The 27,167-nt window shown below is 44.1% G+C and overlaps 2 protein-coding genes and 1 pseudogene across 2 annotated transcripts in view; 2 read left to right on the top strand and 1 right to left on the bottom strand.

The window, feature by feature from the left end:
- LOC142213435 (uncharacterized) overlaps nt 1–6,955 on the top strand; it is a 76,251-nt gene extending 69,296 nt beyond the window's left edge. Inside the window, exons 9-10 of the mRNA XM_075281750.1 lie at nt 4,687–4,757; nt 6,918–6,955. Coding sequence (XP_075137851.1) covers nt 4,687–4,757; nt 6,918–6,955 — 109 coding nt within the window. The remainder of the gene's footprint in view (nt 1–4,686; nt 4,758–6,917) is intronic.
- A 5,991-nt stretch (nt 6,956–12,946) lies between these two features.
- LOC142214312 (uncharacterized) overlaps nt 12,947–27,167 on the top strand; it is a 34,418-nt gene continuing 20,197 nt past the window's right edge. The window contains exon 1 of the mRNA XM_075283231.1: nt 12,947–13,039. The gene's annotated coding sequence lies outside the window, so the exon portion shown is untranslated. The remainder of the gene's footprint in view (nt 13,040–27,167) is intronic.
- LOC142213064 (putative ATP-dependent RNA helicase DDX5 pseudogene) lies at nt 26,111–26,993 on the bottom strand (annotated as a pseudogene).

The raw sequence follows: 27,167 nt of genomic DNA, 5'->3' as shown, positions 1-27,167 counted from the left end.
GCGGCGTGGAGAAGACTTCTAAAGGTAGGAGAAGAATAGTCTTTCTTAAGGCTATTCCTACGTGTTAGTCAGAAAAAAATGCATTTTAAAGATAGGATCCCTTTAATTGTTTTCTGCATACAGCACAACAAAAAATCCACATCCTATTTTTTGCTTCTCTTTTAGGAAAACAGACCAGTGTGAATTGTAAAACAATCCGACATCTGGTGGAGCGAATCTACCTGCTTGGGTTACGTCCCTCATTTACGAAAGGAAAAAAAAAAAATCTGTTTCTTTAGATTTAATGATATTGTTAGAATAATCTGGTAATAATCTTACTAATGTTAGAATAAGCTGTCATAAATAGACGACTTTCTGTTATAACACTTGACATTGACAGTATCCTCTGCTGGTAGTCGGTGACTCCAGATCACGACAGGTACTATAATGAAGGTGCGGCACTGTATTGAGCACTGTACTCGTGCGCCTTCACTCTGTATAACATAGGGTTTATCATACATTACTGGCACACTGACTGCAGTGCTACTGTGTACTATATACAATATAAGTTGTATATATGTTGGGTCCATTTAATCAGTTTCACAAAAAAAAAAAACATGTGGACCACTGCTGTGTAAGTTAAGAGGTCGTCGGAGCTTGCATTTCTTTTTTTCCCTAAATCTCCAATAAATTTGGTAACAATGACCTTGCCGATCTTCTGCCATTTCCAAGGGCCCAGTCAGTCCAGTGATGATGTTTTAGTAACAGTAAGTGACTGCTGCAGCCAACCACTAGAGACACAAGTGAGAGGGGGCTGCAGCCAGTCCTTGGCGACAAAGATCACATTTCCTTGCCGAAACATCATCTCATCACTGGTGGACAGGATGTATAGACTGGTGGACAGAATGTATAGACTGGTGGGAACTCAAGAAGTGGAAGCTCAGGTGGTACTGAGGATCGGTAAGCTTTCTAATAAAATAAGAGGCACCAATAATATATCTTCTAGGAGAAAGATGTTTCTTCTACTTATCAGCTCTCTTCTGCTTCCCCCAACTTGCTGATCTGCTCTGGTCACTGCTCAGACCCGTCATCAGGAGAGGAGAAGGGGGGAAGGAGCTGACTGAGGGAAAAGCAGAAAGACCCCGCCATCTTTTAGAAAATAATGGTGACATATCTTTCTCATCAGAGCTTTACTTACTTCAGTCCAATATTGCTTAAGGACCCGATTAGGTGAGAAGATTTCACAGGCAGTTATCGGGAAGGAATGCTTGTATAAATACTCATTCACGACAACCAACCTAAGGGTAAGTTCACATGGGGTTTTTTGGACTGGATTTTGTTGCGGAATCTGACTCAGAATCCTTCTCGAAGTCCGTTTGACTTCAGTGGGAGCCATTCACTTTCCGCTCGTGGGAAAAAGATGTGGCCTGCCCCATCTTGCCGTAGATTCCGCGCCTGAATCATTCGTGGTCGTCTGTGGTGCAACACTCCCTTCCAACTAGGCTCACTCATTTGGACCTAATCTGGAGCAGAATGCCGCGACTGTCTACAGCCATGGCTAGCTACGGGAGGTTTTTTTGTGGTTCGGATTCTGAGGCGGATTCCCACGTCAAAATCCAGTCCAAAAAACCCCGTGTGAACTTACCCTAATCAGTCCTGGTCACCTCAGCTCGTTCATAGGTGATCTCATCCTTTCAAAAGGACAGAAAATAATTTGTCGGCAAAAACTTGGCTCTGTGTGCGAAGGGCTTTCTTGTCGGTAAACAATGCAAGTGCATGGCAGCGGAACAGAGATTTTAGAAATCATTCCTCCTGCGTGTCCTATGAATCCGCCTCTGTAATCAGGTGGTGGAGAGCGTGGACTGGTCATCGTGTCTTATAGTCCATCAGTCCTTGCTAAAATATAAAAAAAGTCTAGTCCAATAGGTTCCTAAAACTGCTGAAAATCTGCTAAACACAAATTTGTAGCAGCACCTTACATTGTGTCTTTCTCTACCACACAACTTCCCCCATCTCCATAGACTTCTGTATTGCCTGATATGGCGGTGAGCTCGAACCAATTTTCACCAAAGAATTGGTGACTTGAAGAGTTTGGAGAAGGGGTATGGAAAACAGACTAAGAGGAGAAAAGAGCATTTTTCTCACTTAAGATATATATTGGAATGTTTCTTGTGTTCACATGAACGGATTTAGGGCAAAAATATAAAATGATAGATCTGCTTTGAGCACGTACACTTCAGTGTAATGATTTTTTCCTACTTAGGAAATTGACGCGGGTCTTCTGTTCATGCACTCCAAACATGACACATTCTACCATGTTACTCAGCCTACCTCATTATTTAATAACATTAAGGATAAGAACTGCATTACACTTTCTATATACACCTCTAATATCATATATAACTTCATAGGCTTAGGCTAAATTGACACTACCGTCATTCAAGTCTGTTACTTTGATCTGTCATAGGATCAGATCAATGAACTAAAAAGCACACAGAATAACTGATGCACATGGAGCACCCTGAGCCAAAGTACAGCACAGAACTACCTCCTGCTCTCACATCGAAATGAATAGGAGCACTGCAAACAGGGTGCTCCATCAGCCTCAGTCATTCTGTGAGCTTTTATGTCCGTTGTTCTTTTCTGATGTCAAATCAGAGCAACAGACTAAGATATCCTGTTTAACATTACATTGAATAGACTGATGCAGACGGAGTGTGCTCCTTCTGCATCAGTCATTCTTTGGGCTTTTCAGTCATCGTCTTGATCCTATGCCAAATCGGAATAACGAACTTGAATGATGGCAATGTAAAGTTATCATTAAATAGATTGTTGGAAAATCAACACTTGTACCCTGGATAGGAGATAAGTGTCTGATGACGGGAGGTTCCACCTCTTGCTCCTCTTGGACTGCCAGAATGGAGGTCGTTTCCCTTGAATGGAGCAACAGTTACATGATGGAAATCTAGTAGTCCCCTATAATGCATTAATGTCGAAGTGATTTGCAACAATCCATAGACTTAGACTGTAATGGAGTTTTACATGAAGTCCCTGCCAGAACAAGTATGGAACAAGTATGCAGTCAAACTTTGGTTTTGATCTCCTGAAACGTTACAGCCTCCCTCACACTCGTTCCCTTCTGGCAGCTTCTCTAGGTGGAACTCCACAACAGCCTCAGCTTATGTATATTTGCAAAAAATTGTAATGTCCATTGTTACTATATATGCTTATTTCTTTTGTTGTGTGATGATGCTTGTTAGACTATAATAATGGTATTATAAATCTTGGCCTTGTTTCCTTTAAAGAGGTTGCCTAAGCCTAGACTGATCCTTATTATATGTCATCCAGGCCTGTACCAACACTCTCGTACGTCACTGGTGACGTCCCAGGTCCTTTTCATGTGACAGCTGAGGCCATTGATTGGTTGGGGGACAATGGAGCTCATGTTTCACCTTCCCGGCCTCCTGATTCAGGACTTTAATTCCTGGACAACCCCTTTAAACTAAAAAGGTCATGTTGTGATGTTTTATTTGTCATTGGCCTGTTATTATCTATCTATCTATCTATCTATCTATCTATTTATCTGTATATTTCCTTCACTGTACTTATCTTCATCTAATAAACATATGTTCAAAAATATTGTATTTATTGTGATAAGCTATTACATTCTAGTTAAAAACAATTAAAGCGTTTTTTTTTCGGAACATATACATTGTTCTGATATAGAATAGAAGAGGTCATTTATATACAGGGTGTCCAGAAAATAAGTATACAAAATGAAAGGCTGGACTTTAGCTAGGAGAAACAGAGAAGATTTCTTCTTGTGGGGACATGTCAAGTCTATTGTGTACACAACGCCTGTGCAAACGCGTGAAGAGCTCGTGAACCACATCCAGGCTGCGTTCGTCGCGGTGAGGGCAATGCCAGGAGTCTGTGAACGGGTGCGTCAATCCATCTCCCAGCGTTGCACTGCTTTCATCGAGGCAGGCGGCCAGCACTTTGAGCAATTTTTGTAATAAGTAACAGTGATTAAACTGATTTTCCATTAAAGCTCTTTCTCTTCTTCGTTTCTCCTTTCACATGGCGTAGCGAGGGATAGGAAACCGACATCTCAGTCTACCTGCAGCGCCACAACGAGGCATTTCCAATCACATGTTCATTAATTTGAAAAAAAAAAAAAAAAGCTTCGTATACCGGCTAAAGTCCACCCTTTCATTTTGTGTACTTACTTTCCGAACACCTCATATGAGTAGTGGAAGTCGGACACCGGGGAGACTGACTGCTTACTGGATATTCCTATAAACAATAGGTGATCACTAATGATTCCCGTAGTACGACGTCTTGTGAATAAAGGGCTCGTTCAGAATAAAATGAAAAATTAAACCTAAACTAAACTCCCCCGCCTATCTTCTAATTTACTTACTATAAAATAATCTACTGAGATTGCCGGGGCACTGACCGCCCCAGGCACACTTTCTGATATTCCGGTGACATCGTGTTTACAAATACAGAACGTCACCAATGCTCAGCTACCCCCCTTCTCCTGGTCCCATCATACTTACCTGTCTTCACTCTTCTGCAAACAATGCGTCACTTTCTTCTTCTATGCCTGCGCAATAGAGCCTATTGCGTAATCACTGGCCGACGAAGAGAAGAGTCCTGCCTCCCAAACATGCGCAATAAAGTTATGTTGTATCTATTGCACAGGTGCCGTGGAAGTCCACAGAAGAAAGAGCCGGCGGGACAGAAGGTGGTGATCTCCAGGACACAAAAGACAGGTAAGTATGATGTGGTGGGGGGTGGATTGAAGTAGGTAGGGTTAGTAGTGCACGAGCTAGCTAGGGAAACCAGGAAGACATGTTTGAGAGACAGGAGGAGGGAGAGCTAAGGCAACAGGAAGCTAGTAGAGATGAGCGAATAGTATTTGAAACTACAGTTTTGAATACCTCGCTCTATAGGAATGAATGGGAGCTGCCGGCGCTTAACCCCTTGCTGTTCGTCCGCTCCCATTCATTCCTATGGGAGTGAGGTATTCAAAACTATGTTTCATATACTATTCAAAGCAACACTAGAAGCTAGCAACTCATTTAGAAGATGTCAGGAGCTCCCAGGGAAACTCAGAAATCTCTCAAAACACTGCTAGAGGTATTTTGGTGCACTTATTAACCCATTAAGAGCGGTAAAATGCCCTTTTTTTAAGGGTTTGCCTAGAGAACCCCTTTAACATATCATTGAAGCCTTTCAAAATAAAAAGCATTGGCTAAATAGAAGTACAGACATAAAAAAATTGGAAAAAAAAATCCATTGTTTTATACTGCCAATAAAAAGTAAGTGAACCCTTTGAAATGACCTGTAATGTCATTGAATGCTAATACAATGTCTTATTATCTGCAATAACAATTATAGACAAATGTGTTATAACTAAATCAATAACATAAACAGTTGCACTATTCATGTACTTTATTGGGCCAATTGAGTATCATCCATAGTGTAAGGGAAAAAGTAAGTGAACCTCTGTATTAATAGATAAGAGATCATTGACAATATGTGTTTCAACTGAGATGAATGGCTCCTGTGTGTTTAGGTCAGGGGTAGGGAACGTACGGCTCTCCAGCTGTTGCAAAACTACAACTCCCAGCATGCATACTTGCTCTGCTGTTCTAGGAAATCCCATGGAAGTGAATGGAGCATGCTGGCAGTTGTAGTTTCAAAGCAGCTGGAGAGCCAAAGGTTCCCTACCACTGGTTTAGGTTGTTTAAATTAAGGCACACAAAGCCTGGTTACAGACAGATTTATCAAGAAACACTGATTAGTGTGAACCTTGCCTCAGCACAACCAATGTTCGGAAGACCTGTTATAGAGATGCATGAAGCTGGACGAGGATACAAAACATTCTTGTAACATAGGACAAATTGTGCAGAAGTGGACAGCAGTCAGGACCGTTCCTACTCTTCGTAGGTGCGGTGTCTTGTAGCTACTCTATGTAAGAATGCATGGCGGATTACAATAAGAATTGAAGATCATGAAAGCGTCTAAACAAAACAGAAAAAGTCCTACTGCAGACTCTATAACTGCAAAAAAACCTCTGATGTGTCCACGATTAGTAAGCCACTACTCTCCAGAAAAAAGTTGTGGCCCATTTCAAGTTTGCTTGAGACTACCTTGTTACTTCAAATGTTTGCATGGATATATGACACCACACTCAACACTTCACAGCAACATTCAAACCTCGTTCCGACTGTGAAGCCTGGTGGAAGACGCATTATGGCTCCGCTTCCTTTAGGACCTTGACATCTTGGGATCATTGAAGGAACACATCTCTACCAAAACATATTAACTTTTTTTTTGCTCTCTTTTTGTCATGAGATACCATATTTTTTTGGTGAACAAGAAGAATTGCCAATTCCTCCACTTGACTTTGTAAAACATGTAAGGTGACCTTCATTAAATGGCGTGGTTTTTTTTCTTAAATTAAAGGAGAATTAGTCATCGTGCCATGAAATGATTATAAGAATGGCAACCCCAGCATGACATTCATATAAAGCAAGACATAACGACAACCAATTCCTTTCCGTTTTAGTTTGATCCCTGTCTGACTTTTTTTTTTGCAAAGATTATACTAGTCTGGCAGATGTGACATTTGGTTGAATACAAGACTTGGACTAGACTGGTCCAGTAATATAAAATATTCCTATAGTAGGAAATAACCCGCCCAATAAAAAGTGGCAAATGGGAAGGTGAGGGGTATCTATCGTTCAGAAGACACCCCATCCTTTATCATCAGTACTGGTAGAAGACAAGATAAATCCTAGAATTCTTATCATATCTAATACAAATATAATGTATATTCCTATACAAAATATAGAAAGTTAGTTAGAAAAAAGAACAGGTCAGGTGTTTACTTCCAACCATTAAAGTAAGTCCTTCTTATCTTAAAGATGAAGACGTCTTCAGTGGCCGTCAAGAGGAATTTTGACTTCACTCATTACGTGATGAATGAAGATGCAGCAGGCGGTAAGCAACACTATACCGGATAACACCCAACGTATTATAGTTATCGTACTTGGATTCTTCTGGTGCCGTCCTATCAAGGAAGATTCGAAAAATATATAAGATTAGTAAGAAGTTTTGTGTTAATTGTCAACTATGGCAGAAGATTGCAAGAGTGTAAGCCTGTGTCTTAAGCTTCATCTTTCGAAAGGCCTCCGGATCCTTCAGCCCTGTAATGGACACAAATTGATCCTACTATCCTATCCTACTAATATTATAAATGTGAACGTTTGTGTGTTTGTTATTCAATCACGCAAAAACAGCTGAATGGATTTGAATGAAATTTGGCAGATAGATAGATCGTAACCTCGATTAACATATAGGCGACTTTTTATCCCGGTAAATGACATGGCTTTATGATAGTTATGAATTTATGTTCGCATACTATATTACACTGCTCCTGCAGTAGCCTTATCTCAACCACAGCTGTTATCATTCTGTGTAAACACACACTAACCCTCAGTGAATTCTGCACACACATTTGCATATTATCTGATCTGCTCCAGCCAGTGCTCACACACTAGATGGAAAAACACCTTTAATACAAATTGGCAGTTTGCTACATTTAAACATGCCGGGAAAAATAAAAACTAATTTGTTGCAAAATTCTTAGACAATGACAGGTATGAAGGGGCCAGAAGTCAGCAGAGTTCTCAAGTGGAGCTGATGGGGATCATCGGCGCAACAACACACTCATTATACGGCGCCCCAGCGAGATACTGGAACAATCACGGGCACAGCACGAGGAATGCATTGAGTGGCAGGCCACCTTAACAGCTGCTGAAATGCCCGAGCAGGTGGATCATCAATACCAACACACACTCATTATATGATGTCCCAGTGAGCTGCTGAGATGCCGGAACAATCACGGGCACAGCACAATGAACAAGTTTAGCGGCAGGCCAGCTTGACAGCTGCCAAAATACTGGAGCAGACGGATTATCAAAGCCAACAACACACATTATATGGCTTCCCAGCGAGATGCTGAGATGCTGGAACAATCACGGGCACAGCGCAAGGAATGAGTTCAGCCGCATGCTAGCTTGATGGCTTCCGCAACGCTGGAGCAGGCTGATCAATAACGCCAACAACACACTCATTATATGGTGTCCCAGCGAGCTGCTGAGATGCTGGAACAATCACAGGCACGGCATGAGGAACAAGTTCATCAGTAGGACAGCTTAAGAGCTGCCGAAACACCGGAGCAGGCAAACCATCGACGGCAGCAATTTGATGAATATAGGCAGATCATCAACGCCAACAACATGCAGACAAAGCCGCAGGCAGAGACACACACACAAATGACATACAAAAAACACAAGTGCAAAACTGGGCAATTCTTAAAGGGCCACTACACAAACAAAAAATGAAATATACCTGTGCGAAGCCGGGTCCTCCTGCTAGTATTATAAAAGTGAAAATTTGAATGTTTGGATGTTTGTGTGTTTGTTATTCAATCACGCAAAAACTGCTGAATGGATTTGAATGAAATTTGGCACATAGATAGATTGTAACCTCAATTAACACACAGGCTACTGTTTATCCCCATAAATGACATGACTTCATGACTGTTATGAATTTATGTTCACATACTATATTACACTGCTCCTGCAGCAGTATTATCTCAGGTCCCAGGGCTGTTATCTCTCTGTGTAAACACTCGTTAACCCTCAGTGAATTGTATACACACATTTGCATATTATCTGATCTGCTCCAGGCAGTGTCAATTTTAAACATGCCAGGAAAAAAAAGTCTAATTTGTCGAAAACAATGAGAGCTATGAAGGAAGCCAGAAGTCACACAGTTCTCCTCAAGTGGAGCTGAGGGGGATTATTGACGCCAACAACACATACATTATATGGTGTCGCAGCGAGCTCCTGAGATGCCGCAACAATTACAGGCACGGTGTGAAGAACAACTTCAGTGCCAGGCCAACTTGAGAGCTGCAGAAATGCCGGAGCAGGTGGATCATCAACGCCAACAAGACACTCATTATATGGCTTCCCACCGAGCTGCTGAGATGTCAGAACAATCCCAGTCACAGTGCAAGGAACGCGTTCAGCGACAGGCCAGCTTGACAGCTGTCAAAATGCTGTAGCAGGTGGATTAGCAACACCAACAACACGCTCATTATATAGCGTCCCAGCGATCTGCTGAGATGCCGGAACAATTAGAGGCACGGTGTGAACAACAAGTTCAGCAGCAGGACAGCTTAAGAGCTGCCAAAACGCCGGAGCAGGCAAACCATCAACAGCAGCAATTTGCTGAATATAGGCGGGTCATCCACTCCAACAACCTGCAGACGAAGTCGCAGGCCGAGGCTAGTAGTCAATAAATTAATGGGGTCATCTTTGGAATAGGAAGAAGGAGACCTGTGCTATAGTTCTCCACATCTAGACACGATTTTGAAATTGATTCTTAAGGTGGACAACATATTAGATTTTGGATAGTGAAGATGTAAGAAGGAGATTACTCCATTACTACAAGATTCTATATTCTGTGACTTTATGATATTCTTCATGCTAGAATGAGCAAGCTATGCAAAGGCAGTAGAGCTAAAGTAAAGAACATAGAAAGATGAAGAACATAAAGGAAGGAAAATAGAAATCTGAAGTATAACCTACCGTAGACCGTAAGATTAAACCATACACAGATCTCCTCTTCTGCTCTTCGTATATCTGCACTATAGATCCTCTGATCTTGTAGTGATAAGTTGTAGATGTGTAAGGATCCATCAGCCTCACTTCTCACTCTTCCCCTGTACTGTGTCCTCACCTCTTCATCATCATCAATAGATGCTCCAGGTTTAGTGGTGACAATAACACCTCCTTCTGGATACAAAACCCAGTGGATACGTCTGATCCCCTCCTGAGGGACACGTAGAATGACCTCTCCTCCTGCAGCTCCAGATACATTTTCCCATCGACAACCGTAACCAGACGCGACGCCTGATATAAAACCATTATACGGGATTAGTAGGTACCAAGACAATACAGAATGATAAACTCCCAATATATCTCTATTTAATCCAATAAAAATGTTGAAAAAATTAGAAAATAAAATAATTGACCCCAGAAGAATTGTGACAATGAAACGATCGTTGGGGTGGATGTCAGTGGTCTCTGTATATGCTAGTTATTCATATTCCTACCTATTGTTATAGGGCCGTATTGATGCACAGTGTAGTGAATGTTTGGGTTTGTGGATTGTAGGATCAATCGCCAATGGTGTAGTGACTCAATTTGGTGCCTTATTAGTTGACCCTTTCTCCACTTATCTTGCTTTTTGATTTTTTTTAAAATTTTTTTATTGGATTAACTAAAGATATATTAGAATTTTGTAGTGTGTTTCGTGTATAGTTTGGTGTTTCTTGTCTGGTTACACACTCACTTATCTTATATATTTGGTAACATGCCCTTGGTTCGATGGATTGTCTCTTCGTGTGTCCAGTCATGTGACTGGAAAAACTGGGTTCATATAATTCTGCCTGAGTGAACAATACCATAATACCATCTAACCACACTTCTGTAATAATTCAGGCCTTTATCGTATAGTGCAGCCATGAATATTGGCACTCGCTTGTCGATAATGTCGCTAACATCCACCGAATCTGTTCTATGTTATTGCTATTCACTGTTGTATTCAAGACGGGAACTAATTTAGTGCCTAAAGATGACAACAGGTTACTGATATTATCACCCACGGAATCTGGAAAGGAAACTTGGGTTCCTATCAATAGAACAAGCATTATAGTCTGTAGTCCCGTAAAGCCATGTAGGAATCATGGAACATGGGGTGATAAGCCTTATGGGTGATTAATGTCAGCCCTATTGGTTGTCATCCAGTTTAACCAGAACCAGATCTAACTTATTTTCATAAAATTGGGTTAGGATATGATGTAAATCTACAAATTCATAGTAATAAAAAGTAGAATACTCACATGTCTGCACAATGCACCCCATACAGAGAAGGAAACAAAGCCGCATCTTCGTTGCTTTGTAAAGTCCAAAAAATATGTCCTGAAGCAGGGTGTGATGAATATATTCTGCCTGACCACATATCACACCTTCAGTCCTTCACATTTTGTGTGATGCTGCAGTGGTAAAGCAGCCAAGAAACTCAGGAAAACCTCATAAGCTGTAAGAAACAGAATTCTGAATATAGCTGTAGATACGGTAAGAGAAGAAAAGGCCAATAAAGTGTGAGAAGATAAGCAAATTATTCACTTAAAGAGGTTGTCAAGGGTTAAATTTTTTATTTTTTTTTTTTTTTTTTAATTAGGATGGCAGAGGTAAAAAAAACAAACAAACAAAAAAAAAAACATACTCACTAGATTTGATGCTTGGCTGCATCTCCGGTGTAGCCAAGCTGAGCGCACGGCCAGCACTGCTACATCTCGGCATAGGAATGCATTGACCAGCGTTGATTGGCCGAATGCCATACAGAGTACAGCATTCGGACAATCAACGTTGGATCTGCTGGAAGAGGCGGAGTCTAAGATCGGTCCACAGCAGTCTCCATTCTGGTCCGAAATTAGATTCTGCCTCCTCACAGACGAGCCTCCGGCAGAACCAGCGTTGATTGGCCGAATGCTGTACTCTGCATGGCATTCGGCCAATCAACGCTGGTCAATGCATTCCTATGGAAAAAAGTCAGCTCACGCATATCGCAAGCTGACAGGGATTCCGACGTAATACAGGGACTTCGGCATGTTAGATGCCCCTAGACATGATTCCCCTGCTGTCCCAGTTACATTCCAGGGTGTTAGCATCATTTCCTGGGGTGTCATAGTGGACTTGGTGACTCTCCTGAGTCAAATATTGGTTTCCCCCTAAACGAGTATTTATTCCCCATAGACTATAATGGGGTTTGATGTTCAATCGAACAGTCGAGTATTGAGCGGCTATTCGAAACGAACTTCGAACATTTCACTGTTCACTCATCTCTAATACTCACCTGTCCCTTGTGCTGCGGTGTCCTTCTGTCTTCTTGCAGTTAAGTTCCTCCCCGGCTGTGACGTCCCAGGTCCCTTCTACTGAAGCTGCTGATTGGCCTTGGTGTAGTGTATGGAGGGGTAATGCATCTTTGAAGTTAATTTTTGTGTAATTTTTTTTTATTTGTAATTTTTTTATTTTTTTTATTTTTTTTTTGGGGGGGTGATTTTATTTATTTATTTCACGTCTGGATTAAAGAAAAAAAAGCAAAGGAAATGTATCTGTTTTTACTTTTTATAGTGCAAAGTGCTGCAATGTTTGCAGTCTTCCCTCTTAATTATAGAATTTCTGTGGGTGTATGTATGTAGGTAACAGTTTTTACCAGGCGCATGGCTGAAACCCTGTGAACGTGATAATGGTGTTTTTATTTTTTAATTACAACATTTTAACCTTGCATTTGTTTTTGTTTTTTCCTGTAACTGGAATCGATATGTTACCCCAGTTACAGGAGGAATACAGCCAGCTCCCTACTTCTGGTGCTTTACCAGTATATCCTTGAAAATATACCGACTGCCAGGATATACACAGTCCAGTCATATTAATGAGACCACCGCCTACTTTTGACTTCAACGTTAAATAACCAATGGCAGAAGCCACGTGTCATCAGCCATCTGGGTGCACTCATCATTGTGGAAGGCACGATGGATCAACACCAGTATGGATCTATCCTTGTGGTCCAAGTTCACCCCTACATGCGAAATGTTTCTCCTCAGGATGATGGCATCTACCAGCAGGACAATGTGACGTGTCATAAAGCTCGCAGTGTACATGCGTGATTTGAGGAGCACCAGGATGAGTTTATCGTACTCCCTTGGCCAGCAAATTCCCTGGACATGAACTCAATCGAGAATCTGTGGGACCACCTCGATCGGGTTGTTCACGCCGTGGATGCTCAACCGCTTAACCTACCACAGCAGGCCATGGCACTGGAGTCGGCATGGCTCAACATCCCAGTGACCATCATGAAAATATCCCCTCTCTTCCTGCACGTCTCGCAGCGATCCGCTCTGCCAAAGGTGGTTATTCTGGCTTTTGACAGGTGGTCACATTAATGTGACTGGACTGTGTATGTAGTCAATGGCTTGTAAACAAGATGTTAAAGGGGTATTCCCATCTGGTCAAAATATATGCTGTTTCTTCTCTCGACCACCAGGTTAGTAGTTATGAACAGAGCCAAATGTGTCAATTCAGTGCTGTTTCCATAGAGGTAAACAGAGGTTTTTATTAACTTTGGGCGTTACGAGCATGTTGTCAGCCTACAGATCTTTTGGACTACTAGTGCATTGGGGGAGGGGGTTACTAGGCCAGTTATACCAGTTATTGGCTTCCAAAAGGGATTATATCTACAAGCAATATGTTTTGGCAAAGTTACATATTCTGTATTCAATTTTTATCAACTCAGCTCAAAAACCACTCCAAATATTCAGGGAACTTCCAACAAACTACATCCAGATGGGATCAAACCATCAAACCTTCCTCAAAATGGTATTAATAAATAATACATCTTGTGCTGCTTAAAAAGACACCTTAGCCAGCACTGTACATGTATATATGAAAAAGTTACAGGTGTCTCAATATGGCGACGTAAAGAAATTTTTCTATGTTGCAAAGTTTTTCATTTTTAAATTTTTTTTTTTTAATCAAAACATTACAAACACTCTTTAAATTTGGAATCACTGTGGTGTCAGGCCCAAGTTTTTTAATTTACACCATTGCAAGTTTTTGGCCACAAAAAAAAAAAACAAGACAAAATGTAGGCTTCTGGAAGTAGTAAAATTCCTTTGTTGTCACAATTGAGTTCCACTAGAGAAATCAGTAGAAGCCTCATCTCGCGAGCCTCAACAATGACCTCATTCTCAATATGCTCCTGAAATGGTCACTAACTTTTCTGACAATTTAGTCACCTTATTTTTTAAAAAGTTGCTGTTTTCTGACTGGAAAAAAAAACTCTAAAAAGTTACTGCTATTGCTAAGAAGTCTGAAGCTTCTCACATTCGCAGCAGCGCTATAGAAATGAATGCTAGAAGACTCTGTATACTTCTGACTAGCTGCTTGTGTTATTGCTGATGGGGTGTTTTTCATAGACAGTAAGTAGTTTTCCTTATTGTGCTCTGATTTCTTTTTTTTCTGTGTCGGGGATCTTTATAGCTGGATTTACAGTTTGGTGTCCCCTGATCTCTTACATTATGGTCACTTGGTCTTTTCTCAGCTATTTTCTTGCTATTCTACAGTTACTCCTGGCAGAATTATATGTAATGAAACTAGTAGTAGTAATAATGGATGGGGGCAAACTGCTCTCTATTGTATATGTCCCTTACCTCAGGGAGAAAAGTAAAATGTGCTGCAGCTATAATGGGGTTATTACCAGCAAAATCACTGACAGGAAACCACATGTGGAGCCAGAGAACAGACTGCCTAGCAAGATCCTGCAGATATTTCAAGATATTTTAATCTATTACAAAAAGCACTTGGATATCAATTGTCCAGTCACTATGAAGTCCTTCCATTGCAGCATGACCTTGGTATATTGATATTTCACCACATGTGGTCCGTGGCATCACCCACTCCGGTTACACGTCACCTTCATTGTGACTTCCTCTGTGGAACACTTCACTTCTCAGGTGGTGAACTAACACACAGCAAATGAGAAGAAACACACAGGCCGATAGGAGAAGACGCACAAGGCTCAGCACTGTGTAATCTACCGGATCTTCTGCTCCTAGAGGTAGAAAAAATATTATGTTCATGGTCATATTGTATATTAGAGATACAGAGAACTAGTATTATGCAAGCTGAACTGTACATTTATTGGTATCTTTTTGGGGTAATTTTCAAAAAGGACACCCCCCAAATCTCTCCATTCCCTTGTATTAGGCTTTGGAAATAAGTTGAGTCAGCCTGCTGAGATATTTTTGAAAGAATGGAAATACTTGCACATGATGCGGCCCTTTCATATATACGTGTGGCCAAAATGGGGTTCTGTTTCTAGACAAAGATGGGATATTGATGTTGAGATGGGAATACCCTTTTAAATAAATAAGTAGGAATTCACATATATATTCATTCTACCGTCCCCTCAATGGATCTTCCACCAATCCAGTCAAAAAGCCACGAAAATGCCTGATGTGTTAACCCCATTAATCTCCTACTTGTTGAGATTGAAATTACATATCTCTGTGCCGGAACAGTAAATATTAAACTTATGTGTGATCGTAAAAACACTTACAAATTAATAACACATTGTTACGGTTCTGTGTGTATATATAAAAATAATAATGAACACAACCAGAACCGCTAAGCTGCAGAGCACTGCAGCGAGGTCCACAAGCCCAGATGGGCAGCCGTATGTCTGATTATACACCACCAGTTAAACCACACTGGCAGTGATGTTGTGCGGCACAAATGTGAACAGGCTGCAACACACTCTCTCCCGTTAACTTCACTGGGAGAGCGTGTATGTGTATAGAATTTGAGTGAAGCCAAATGAAGCTTTGCCAGAAGCACCTGCTATTTACAGCAGGAGAACCAGGCCCAAGCATGTGCTTCACTCTGCTGCAAACACAAGACTGCCAGGGGTTAACTTTACTCCTGGTCAGTCACACAACAAACTCCTAAACCTGCAAGGAGCTACACAGCAGTTAGACAAGGAATAGGTTGACTGATTCCAAACGGCAGAGCCAAGGAATTCTAACTGGATCCCTACTCAGCTCCTGCAATTGACTGGAACCTGGCTCTAACCTCCTGTCTCAACGTATTACTAGGCAAAGTGTGAGCACCGGGTGGGCGTCGGCTCACACTATTTAAAGGCTAGTCCCCGCCCAACAGGGGCGGTGGCATGACGTCACTCATCATGCTCAGTATGGCCAAAATTGGACTTAGCCTCTGAGCGGACCCAAAATGTCTGAGCATGCTCAGTAGGGAGAGAATGGCACTTAGCCTCAGAGCGGCTCCAAAATGTCTGAGCATGCTCAGTGGGCCGAAAGCTGGACTTGAACTCCAGACACCTCACTGCACAATGCCGAGAGCGAGGTTTGGATTGGCCCGCAGGGGGTGCTATGCGCTGGACGGGAAGCCTGCGGGACCTAATCCTAACACACATCAGCTAATGGAAATGGCAGATTGCTACATCCATTGGGTGATAAAGGTTTCAAGGGGTTAGATGATATAATGATCTTGTAAATCTTGTAAGTGGCCATACACTAGAGATTTTGGATGGCCGATGAAGTGGAGTGTGTTGGTGAAAAATAGTTTACGCCGAAATCCCCTATTATTACTATAAATGAGTGTACTGGTTTGTAACAAGCCTTTATGATTTTTCCAAAAAATTTCAAGTTTGGCCAAACTTGAAATTTTTGGGTTTGCCAACCATGAATCTCTGTTATACTCTGAGGTCTCCTCAGACTCCAGAGTATAACAAGCAGAGGTCCAGAGGCGGTGCAGAAACAAACACTTATAATCACCTTTCCTCACCTTTTCTGGGCTACCTCACTGTCCTCTTTGGTTGTCTTCCAGTCTCCTGGGTGACTTCACAGGCCCCAGGGGACTATTGAGACCCGTGATTTGGCTTCAGCAATCACATGGGATGCACTGATGTCATGGACTAGAGATGAGCGAACACTAAAATGTTCGAGGTTCGAAATTCGAATTGAACAGCCGCTCACTGTTCGTGTGTTCGAACGGGTTTCGAACCCCATTATAGTCTATGGGGAACATATACTCGTTAAGGGGGAAACCCAAATCCGTGTCTGGAGGGTCACCAAGTCCACTATGACACCCCAGGAAATGATGCCAACACCTCTGGAATGACACTGGGACAGCAGGGGAAGCATGTCTGGGGGCATCTAACACACCAAAGACCCTCTATTACCCCAACATCACAGCCTAACAACTACACACTTTACACACTCAATACCACCTCTCTGACAGTAGGAAAACACCTTGAAACATGTGTATTTGGCACTTGCAGTGAGGAGAGCTTGTCACCAGCAGTGAATTTGGCCCTTGTAGTAAGTTGAGGTTGGCACCAACATTTGTTTTGAAAATCAGGGTGGATTGAGCCTCTAACCAGCAGAGTTGGGGCAAATTCATGGTGGAGGGAGCCTCTAAAAACCCCAGTTTGGACCAATTCATGGTGGAGGGAGCCTCTAAAAACCCCAGTTTGGACCAATTCATGGTGGAGGGAGCCTCTAACCAGCCCAGTTTGGGCAAATTCATGGTGGAGGGAGCCTCTAAAAACCCCAGTTTGGACCAATTCATGGTGGAGGGAGCCTCTAAAAAACCCAGTTTGGACCAATTCATGGTGGAGGGAGCCTCTAAACAGCCCAGTTTGGGCAAATTCATGGTGGAGGGAGCCTCTAAAAACCCCAGTTTGGACCAATTCATGGTGGAGGGAGCCTCTAAAAACCCCAGTTTGGACCAATTCATGGTGGAGGGAGCCTCTAACCAGCCCAGTTTGGGCAAATTCATGGTGGAGGGAGCCTCTAAAAACCCCAGTTTGGACCAATTCATGGTGGAGGGAGCCTCTAAAAACCCCAGTTTGGACCAATTCATGGTGGAGGGAGCCTCTAAAAACCCCAGTTTGGACCAATTCATGGTGGAGGGAGCCTCTAACCAGCCCAGTTTGGGCAAATTCATGGTGGAGGGAGCCTCTAAAAAACCCAGTTTGGGCAAATTCATGGTGGAGGGAGCCTCTAAAAACCCCAGTTTGGACCAATTCATGGTGGAGGGAGCCTCTAAAAACCCCAGTTTGGACCAATTCATGGTGGAGGGAGCCTCTAAAAACCCCAGTTTGGACCAATTCATGGTGGAGGGAGCCTCTATAAAACCCAGTTTGGACCAATTCATGGTGGAGGGAGCCTCTAACCAGCAGAGTTGGGGGAAATCAGGGTGGAGGGAGCCTCTAACCAGCAGAGTTGGGGGAAATCAGGGTGGAGGGAGCCTCTAACCAGCAGAGTTGGGTGAAATCAGGGTGGAGGGAGCCTCTAACCAGCAGAGTTGTGGGAAATCAGGGTGGAGGGAGACTCTAACCAGCAGAGTTGTGGGAAATCAGGGTGGAGGGAGCCTCTAACCAGCAGAGTTGGGGGAAATCAGGGTGGAGGGAGCCTAGTATTAGCAGAATTGTGCAACGCTTATGGTGGATGAGTATGAGGATGCGGAGGAATTGGAGAGGTTGAGTACAGACATGGAGTTTCATGTTGGGGTGCTTTACACAGGTGGGCACAAAAATGAAGGCTCTATCCAGTGGTGGTTCATTTTTATCAAAGTGAGCCGGTCGGCACTCTCAGCTGACAGACGGGTGCGCTTGTCAGTGATGATGCCACCGGCTGCACTGAACACCCTCTCAGATAGGACGCTGGCGGCAGGACAGGACAGCACCTCCAAGGCATATAGGGCAAGTTCAAGCCACAGGTCCAACTTCGACACCCAATACGTGTAGGGCGCAGAGGGGTCGGAGAGGACAGGGCTGTGGTCGGAAAGGTATTCCCGCAACATGCGCCTATACTTCTCACGCCTGGTGACACTAGGACCCTCCGTGGCGGCACTTTGGCGAGGTGGTGCCATCAAGGTGTCCCAGACCTTAGACAGTGTGCCCCTTGTTTGTGTGGACCGGTGAGAACTTGGTCGCCTACTGGAGGAACTGCCCTCCCTGCCACCAACGTCACATGCTGGAAACATCTCCATCATATTCTGCACCAATTGCTTGTGGCAAGCATTGATGCAATTGGCCCTCCCCTCTACCGGAATAAAAGAGGAAATGTTGTTTTTATACCGGGGGTCAAGGATAGCAAAGATCCAGTACTGGTTGTCCTCCATGATTTTGACAATACACTTGTCGGTTGTAAAGCACCCCAACATGAACTCAGCCATGTCTGCCACAGTGTTAGTTGGCATGACTCCTCTGGCCCCACCGGAAAGTTCAATCTCCATTTCCTCCTCATCCTCCATGTCTACCCATCCGCGCTGCAACAATGGGACGATTCGAAGTTGCCCGGAAGCCTCCTGTATCACCATCACATCATCGGACAACTCTTCTTCCTCCTCCCCCTCCTCCTCCTCCTCCTTCATTAAACGCGATGAAGCGGACAGATGTGTGGACCTACTCTCCAGCTGTGACGAATTGGATGCTATCCCTGACTCCTCTGTGTGATCTGAGTTATCCCTGATGTCAATCAGGGATTCTCTCAGAACACACAAGAGCGGGATTGTAAGGCTCACCATCGAATCCTCAGAGCTCACCCTCCTTGTGGACTCCTCAAACACCCGTAGGATGTCACAAAGGTCTCTCATCCATGGCCACTCATGGATGAGAAACTGAGGCAGCTGACTTTGTGGCACCCTAGGGTTTTGTAGCTGGTATTCCAAAGGTCTCTGCTGCTCAACCACTCTATTCAACATCTGAAACGTTGAGTTCCAGCGTGTGGGGACGTCGCACAAATGCCGGTGTTGTGGCACATGCAGGCGTTGCTGGAGAGATTTTAAGCTAGCAGTGGCTACTGTCGACTTGCGAAAGTGGGCGCACATGCGCCGCACTTTCACCAGTAGCTCTGGAACATTGGGGTAGCTCTTTAGGAAACGTTGCACCACTAGGTTGAAGACGTGGGCCAGGCATGGAACATGTTGGAGTCCGGCAAGCTCCGGAGCTGCTACCAGGTTCCGGCCGTTATCACAAACGACCATGCCTGGGCCCAGGTGCAGCGGCTCAAACCATATTGCCGTCTCATCGAGGAGGGCATCCCTCACCTCGGAGGCAGTGTGCTGTCTGTCCCCCAAGCTGATCAGCTTCAGCACGGCCTGCTGACGTCTACCAACGCCAGTGCTGCAACGTTTCCAACTCGTAGCTGGGGTCAATCTAACAGCGGAGGAGGAGGTGGCGGAGGAGGAGGCGGTGGAGGAGGAGGAGGAGGGGGGTGTTCTTCTCGTGTCCCTGCCAGGAATGTTAGGCGGGGAGACGAGGTACACAGGGCCAGTTTGGGAAGCAGTCCCAGCCTCAACTACATTCACCCAGTGTGCCATCAGTGAAATGTAGCGTCCCTCTCCGCATGCACTTGTCCACGCGTCGGTGGTCAAGTGGACCTTTGTGCAAAGCGCGGAACTAAGGGCCCGCCTGATGTTGAGTGACACGTGCTGGTGCAAGGCGGGGACGGCACACCGGGAGAAGTTGTGACGGCTAGGAACGGCATAGCGAGGTGCCGCAGTTGCCATCAGGTCCAGGAAGGCGGGAGTTTCAACAAGCCGGAACGCCAACATCTCCTGGGCCAGCAGTTTAGTGATGTTGGCGTTCAAGGCTTGCGCGTGTGGGTGGTTAGCAGTGTATTTCTGCCGCCGCTCCAATGTCTGAGAGATGGTGGGTTGTTGTAAAGAAACGCCTGATGGTGCCTTTGATGGTGCAGGAGAAGGAGATAAGACAGAAACAGGGGAGGATGAGGGAGAAGTCAGCAAAGTGGCGGAGGCAGATGAAGTGGTGTCCTGGCTCGTCCTCTGGAGTGCATCGCCAGCCCAGTCAGCAGTGGCAGTGGCAGAGGCAGTGGCAGTGGCGTGAACGGCAGGCGGCCTTTGTCCTGCCGTTGCTGCCTGCCACTGATTCCAGTGCTTGGATTCCAAATGACGGCGCATTGAAGTGGTGGACAGGTTGCTCTTCTCAGAGCCCCTAATCAATTTCGAGAGGCAAATTGTGCAGACAACACTATATCTGTCCTCGGCGCATTCCTTGAAAAAACTCCACACCTTCGAGAAACGTGCCCTCGAGGTGGGAGTTTTTCGGGGCTGGGTACGAACTGGAACATCTTGGGAGTTTCCGGGTGTGGCCTGGCTTCACCTAAGCTGCTGACCTCTGCCTCTGCCTCTAGCTACCCTTTTTGGTGCTGCACCTGCCTCAACATCCACACTACTTTCCCCGCTTGACATCCCCCCTGTCCAGGTCGGGTCAGTGTCCTCATCATCCACCACTTCCTCTTCCAACTCCTGTCTCATCTCCTCCTCCCGCACAATGCGCAGGTCAACTGGATGCCCTGACGGCAACTGCGTCACATCATCGTCGATGAGGGTGGGTTGCTGGTCATCCACCACCAAATCGAACGGAGATGGAGGAGACTCTAGTGTTTGAGCATCTGGACACAGATGCTCCTCTGTTAGGTTCGTGGAATCGCGACGTGGAGGGGCAGGTTGAGGGACAATGAAAGGAGCGGAGAACAGCTCTGGGGAGCAGGGACAGTTGGGGTTATTGTTCTGTGAAGCTTGGGAATTTTGGGAGGAAGGAGGACAAGACTGTTGGGTAATAGGAGGAGAGGAGGCAGAGTCTGACTGGCTGCTGGACAATGTGCTGTAAGCGTTCTCCGACAGCCATTGCAAGACCTGTTCCTGGTTCTCGGGCCTACTAAGGTTTGTACCCTGCAGTTTAGTTAATGTGGCAAGCAACCCTGGCACTGTGGAGTGGCGCAATGCTTGCTGCCCCACAGGAGTAGGCACGGGACGCCCTGTGGCTTCACTGCTACCTTGCTCCCCAGAACCATTCCCCCGACCTCGCCCACGGCCTCGTCCACGTCCCTTTCCGGGAGCCTTGCGCATTTTGAATTCCCAGTCAGAAACTGGCACTATATAGCAGTAGCAAGAAATGAGGGTATTTGTAACCCCAATATATTCTTTGAATTCCCAGTCAGACAATGGCACTATATAGCAGTAGCAAAAATTGTGGGTGCACGTAACCCCAATATATTCTTTGAATTCCCAGTCAGAAACTGGCACTATATGGCAGTAGCAAGAAATGAGGGTATTTGTAAACCCAATATATTCTTTGAATTCCCAGTCAGACAATAGCACTATATAGCAGTAGCAAGAAATGAGGGTATTTGTAACCCCAATATATTCTTTGAATTCCCAGTCAGAAACTGGCACTATATGGCAGTAGCAAGAAATGAGGGTATTTGTAACCCCAATATATTCTTTGAATTCCCAGTCAGACAATGGCACTATATACCAGTAGCAAAAATTGTGGGTGCACGTAACCCCAATATATTCTTTGAATTCCCAGTCAGAAACTGGCACTATATGGCAGTAGCAAGAAATGAGGGTATTTGTAACCCCAATATATTCTTTGAATTCCCAGTCAGACAATGGCACTATATAGCAGTAGCAAGAAATGAGGGTATTTGTAACCCCAATATATTCTTTGAATTCCCAGTCAGACAATGGCACTATATAGCAGTAGCAAGAAATGAGGGTATTTGTAAACCCAATATATTCTTTGAATTCCCAGTCAGAAACTGGCACTATATGGCAGTAGCAAGAAATGAGGGTATTTGTAAACCCAATATATTCTTTGAATTCCCAGTCAGACAATGGCACTATATAGCAGTAGCAAGAAATGAGGGTATTTGTAACCCCAATATATTCTTTGAATTCCCAGTCAGACAATGGCACTATATGGCAGTAGCAAAAATTGTGGGTGCACGTAACCCCAATATATTCTTTGAATTCCCAGTCAGAAACTGGCACTATATGGCAGTAGCAAGAAATGAGAGTATTTGTAACCCCAATATATTCTTTGAATTCCCAGTCAGACAATGGCACTATATACCAGTAGCAAGAAATGAGGGTATTTATAACCCCAATATATTCTTTGAATTCCCAGTCAGACAATGGCACTATATGGCAGTAGCAAAAATTGTGGGTGCACGTAACCCCAATATATTCTTTGAATTCCCAGTCAGAAACTGGCACTATATGGCAGTAGCAAGAAATGAGGGTATTTGTAACCCCAATATATTCTTTGAATTCCCAGTCAGACAATAGCACTATATAGCAGTAGCAAAAATTGTGGGTGCACGTAACCGCAATATATTCTTTGAATTCCCAGTCAGACAATGGCACTATATACCAGTAGCAAAAATTGTGAGTGCACGTAACCCCAATATATTCTTTGAATTCCCAGTCAGACAATGGCACTATATAGCAGTAGCAAGAAATGAGGGTATTTGTAACCCCAATATATTCTTTGAATTCCCAGTCAGACAATGGCACTATATGGCAGTAGCAAAAATTGTGGGTGCACGTAACCCCAATATATTCTTTGAATTCCCAGTCAGAAACTGGCACTATATGGCAGTAGCAAGAAATGAGAGTATTTGTAACCCCAATATATTCTTTGAATTCCCAGTCAGACAATGGCACTATATACCAGTAGCAAGAAATGAGGGTATTTATAACCCCAATATATTCTTTGAATTCCCAGTCAGACAATGGCACTATATGGCAGTAGCAAAAATTGTGGGTGCACGTAACCCCAATATATTCTTTGAATTCCCAGTCAGAAACTGGCACTATATGGCAGTAGCAAGAAATGAGGGTATTTGTAACCCCAATATATTCTTTGAATTCCCAGTCAGACAATAGCACTATATAGCAGTAGCAAAAATTGTGGGTGCACGTAACCGCAATATATTCTTTGAATTCCCAGTCAGACAATGGCACTATATACCAGTAGCAAAAATTGTGAGTGCACGTAACCCCAATATATTCTTTGAATTCCCAGTCAGACAATGGCACTATATAGCAGTAGCAAAATTTGTGGGTGCACGTAACCCTAATATATTCTTTGAATTCCCAGTTAGACAATGGCACTATATGGCAGTAGCAAGAAATGAGGGTATTTGTAACCCCAATATATTCTTTGAATTCCCAGTCAGACAATGGCACTATATGGCAGTAGCAAAAATAGTGGGTGTATATAGCCCCAATCCTATTGCTAGGGGACTTGCAGGGTATTTCTGGGGTGAAGGTGGGGGGGCACATCGTTGGAACGGGGATTTGGGGTGTATATATCGGGTATACGGGAATACACTGTCAGTGTGTTCCATTCAGGATCCGCGGAAAGCTGGGTTGCGGCGATTGAGCCCGTCAGTGCCACGTTACACTGACAAGCTTCTCCCTGGAATTTAGCTCTTACAAGAGCTGTTGGTTGTCTTCTCCTTCCTATCCTAGCCTGTCCCTGCCTACCCAGAATCTAAGCCCTAGCTAACTGGACGGAAACCTCCGTCCTCGGTGAATTGCAAGCTCAGAATGACGTGAAGCTGGGCGTCGCTGTTCTTTTAAATTAGAGGTCACATGTTTTCGGCAGCCAATGGGTTTTGCCTACTTTTTTCAACGTCACCGGTGTCGTAGTTCCTGTCCCACCTACCCTGCGCTGTTATTGGAGCAAAAAAGGCGCCAGAGAAGGTGGGAGGGGAATCGAGTAATGGCGCACTTTACCACGCGGTGTTCGATTCGATTCGAACATGCCGAACAGCCTAATATCCGATCGAACATGAGTTCGATAGAACACTGTTCGCTCATCTCTATCATGGACCTTACATCAAAGAGGCATGATGTTGGTGTCCCCCATTATAGTCCCTGGGGCATGTGACATTACTGGAAGACAATTGAAAAGGAACATAATATTTTTTTTCCGCAAATATTCACAAGGTTTGTCCACCAGTCTAGTTTTGGACTGACCGTATTGGATCGAAGCCGGAAGTCCTGTACGTCACAAGGGGGAGAAGGGAAGGAAGGTGAAGGTTAATGTTTATTGTGTTTCCACATCTTCCCTGGGCCTCCACTCATTATACTCTGGGGTCTCAAGAAACTTAGGTGTATAATAATAGCACTTCCAGTTTGGATTCCAGAGGGTCAGTCCAAAATGAACCTCGAGAATATTCGCAAAACAAATATTGTGAGATTTGCCCACTTCTAATTGTTACACACTACATAGATAGATGATCTTGTAGATACCAAGAGCACTTTTTCTCTTAACATACAAGACCCAACTTACCAAGCACTTTGAGGTCATACAGTTGTACACATGGACTCTGATTACTTCTCACTATTTCTGCTATGTAAGTTCCTTGGTCTTCTTTGATCAGTTTAGTAATTATTAAGGATCCATTGGCTGTGACATTGAGACGTCCTGTATATGGATTATCTTGGGTTAGATCGATTTTCCCTGGCTCCATTCTTGCAATATATGATAGTTTACGGTCTCTTATCCAGAGTATGATTCTGGTCTCAATGTCCTCTATAGGTAGTGTCACCTTTCTCCCTTCAACAGCAGAGACTTTCTTTGTTTCTCCACAAAATTCTTCACTTAATACAACTAGAAACAACCAGAAAAAAAAGAGCTTAGAGCAACCATCCTATATCTTCTTCTTTAATGCTTATAGTATTTCTTAAAGGAACATTCCTTCAGGGGGCAGAGTTCCAAGAAACAGCAGAGAGCGGGAACCCTTGTGTCGTGACTCATGATCTAGCCACCTTCTCTGACTATATAATAAGCATAACACAGTGTATACATTTTGCATTGAATGTTCCATTAAAAAATAGCTCCACCTATAATATAATTTGAACAGTCAACTTCAACCAATATGTGAAGTTATCCCATGTCCACAATATGGGACAACTTCTTGATCATTGGTGGTTCAACCATTGGGACGTCCACTAATCCCAAGAATCAAGGTCCTTTTCATCCATTCTTTCATGCCAATATAAGCTCATAAAAATGGATGACTTGTGTGGTAGGAATAATATGGACACATTTTCAATCCATCCTTCAGGTTGTAGCATCTGCCAGCTCTGCTACATCGGACCGTGCACTCAGCTCAACTACTCCGGAGTAGTTGAGCTGAGTGTGCAGTATCGTCTGCAGAGTGTAGTTGAGCTGAGTGTGCAGTATCGGACAGTGTGCACACTGTCCGATACTGCACACTCAGCTCAACTACACTCTGCAGATGATACTGCACACTCAGCTCAACTATTCCGAAGTAGTTGAGCTGAGGGCACGGCCCGATGTAGGAGAGCTAGCAGATGTAGCAGTCCGATGCAGCAGATTAACACACTCAGCTCTGTTGCATCGGACAGCTCTGCACTACTCCCAACCATCCCTCCATCTACTCCTCCTGTCACACACATCTCGTGTGTAGCAGAGCTCAGCGCACACTCATCTCTACTACATCTCTACAACAGAGTGTAGAGATGTAGCAGAGCTGAGTGTGTGCTGAGCTCTGTTACACCAGAGTTGTGTGTGACAAGAGGAGTAGTTGGAGGGATTGTTGACTTCCAGCCGCCCACTCCTCACTGAGGGTAGGCTCCTGCCATGGCATATCCTAGCATGGAAGGAGCTGCTGCCATTGCTGTCGCTGCTGTGGGGTAGGTGTACGCCTGTTGTGTCATTCCATTCTGCATGGCGGCTGCATACTGTTGGCTGACGTCATAGCTGTTCTGGTAGGTGCCATTCTGGGCAGGGCGTAGGTAGGCTGTTTGCATGGCCTGTGCTCCGTAGCCATTGGTGTAGGAGTTTCCATTATATGACTGAGCCCCAAAACCGCTCTGGAATTTGTTTCTGAAGTCTCTCTTAGCACCAAAACCTCTGTTGTAATTCTCCCGATCCCCCCAACCCCGCTTACCTGAAGAAAACCGGTCATGGCAGTCATTCATTACTCCTCTGCCTCTGAAGCGCCCTCGATCCTCCACCAATTGGAGCAGCTTTGGATTGATTGTCTGGTTGGCATTACGGAGCACAGAGATCAGGCCGTTGACTTGTTTGACATTATTGGGGTTGAAGAAGGTATAAGCTGTGCCTGTTTTGGTACTGCGGGCAGTTCTTCCAATACGGTGGATATAATCTTCAGAGGAGTTAGGGTAGTCATAATTGATCACAAATTTCACATCTTCAACATCTAGGCCTCGGGAAGCGACATCTGTGGCGATAAGGATGGGGGATTTGCCATGCTTAAACTCATTTAGTAGCCAGTCACACTCCTGCTGGCTTTTGTCACCATGAATGACCATAGCGGGCCACCCATCTCTCCGTAGTCTGCGGGTGAGGTCATCGCAGCGCCTCTTGGTCTCCACAAATACTATTGTCTTATTCTCCTTCTCACTCATGATTTTGTCCATCAGACGAAGAAGCTTGTCATCCTTCTCGCCATCATTACAGACGTCCACTATTTTGTGATCGGAGTGGGGATCATTATACTTAGTCACCCCACGTGATCAACCCTGGGTTGTGGTTTGATACTACTCCTTCCCTGTGTGATTGTTCTACTAGCTGGCCAGTTTTAGTTTTATCTTTATTTTCTTGGACCCGTGATTTTCTATAGTTTTTAGACAATATTATTA

Source organism: Leptodactylus fuscus, chromosome 7 (assembly GCF_031893055.1).
Source record: "Leptodactylus fuscus isolate aLepFus1 chromosome 7, aLepFus1.hap2, whole genome shotgun sequence".
NCBI lineage: Eukaryota > Metazoa > Chordata > Amphibia > Anura > Leptodactylidae > Leptodactylus > Leptodactylus fuscus.
This window is presented reverse-complemented; position numbering and strand designations above follow the sequence as displayed.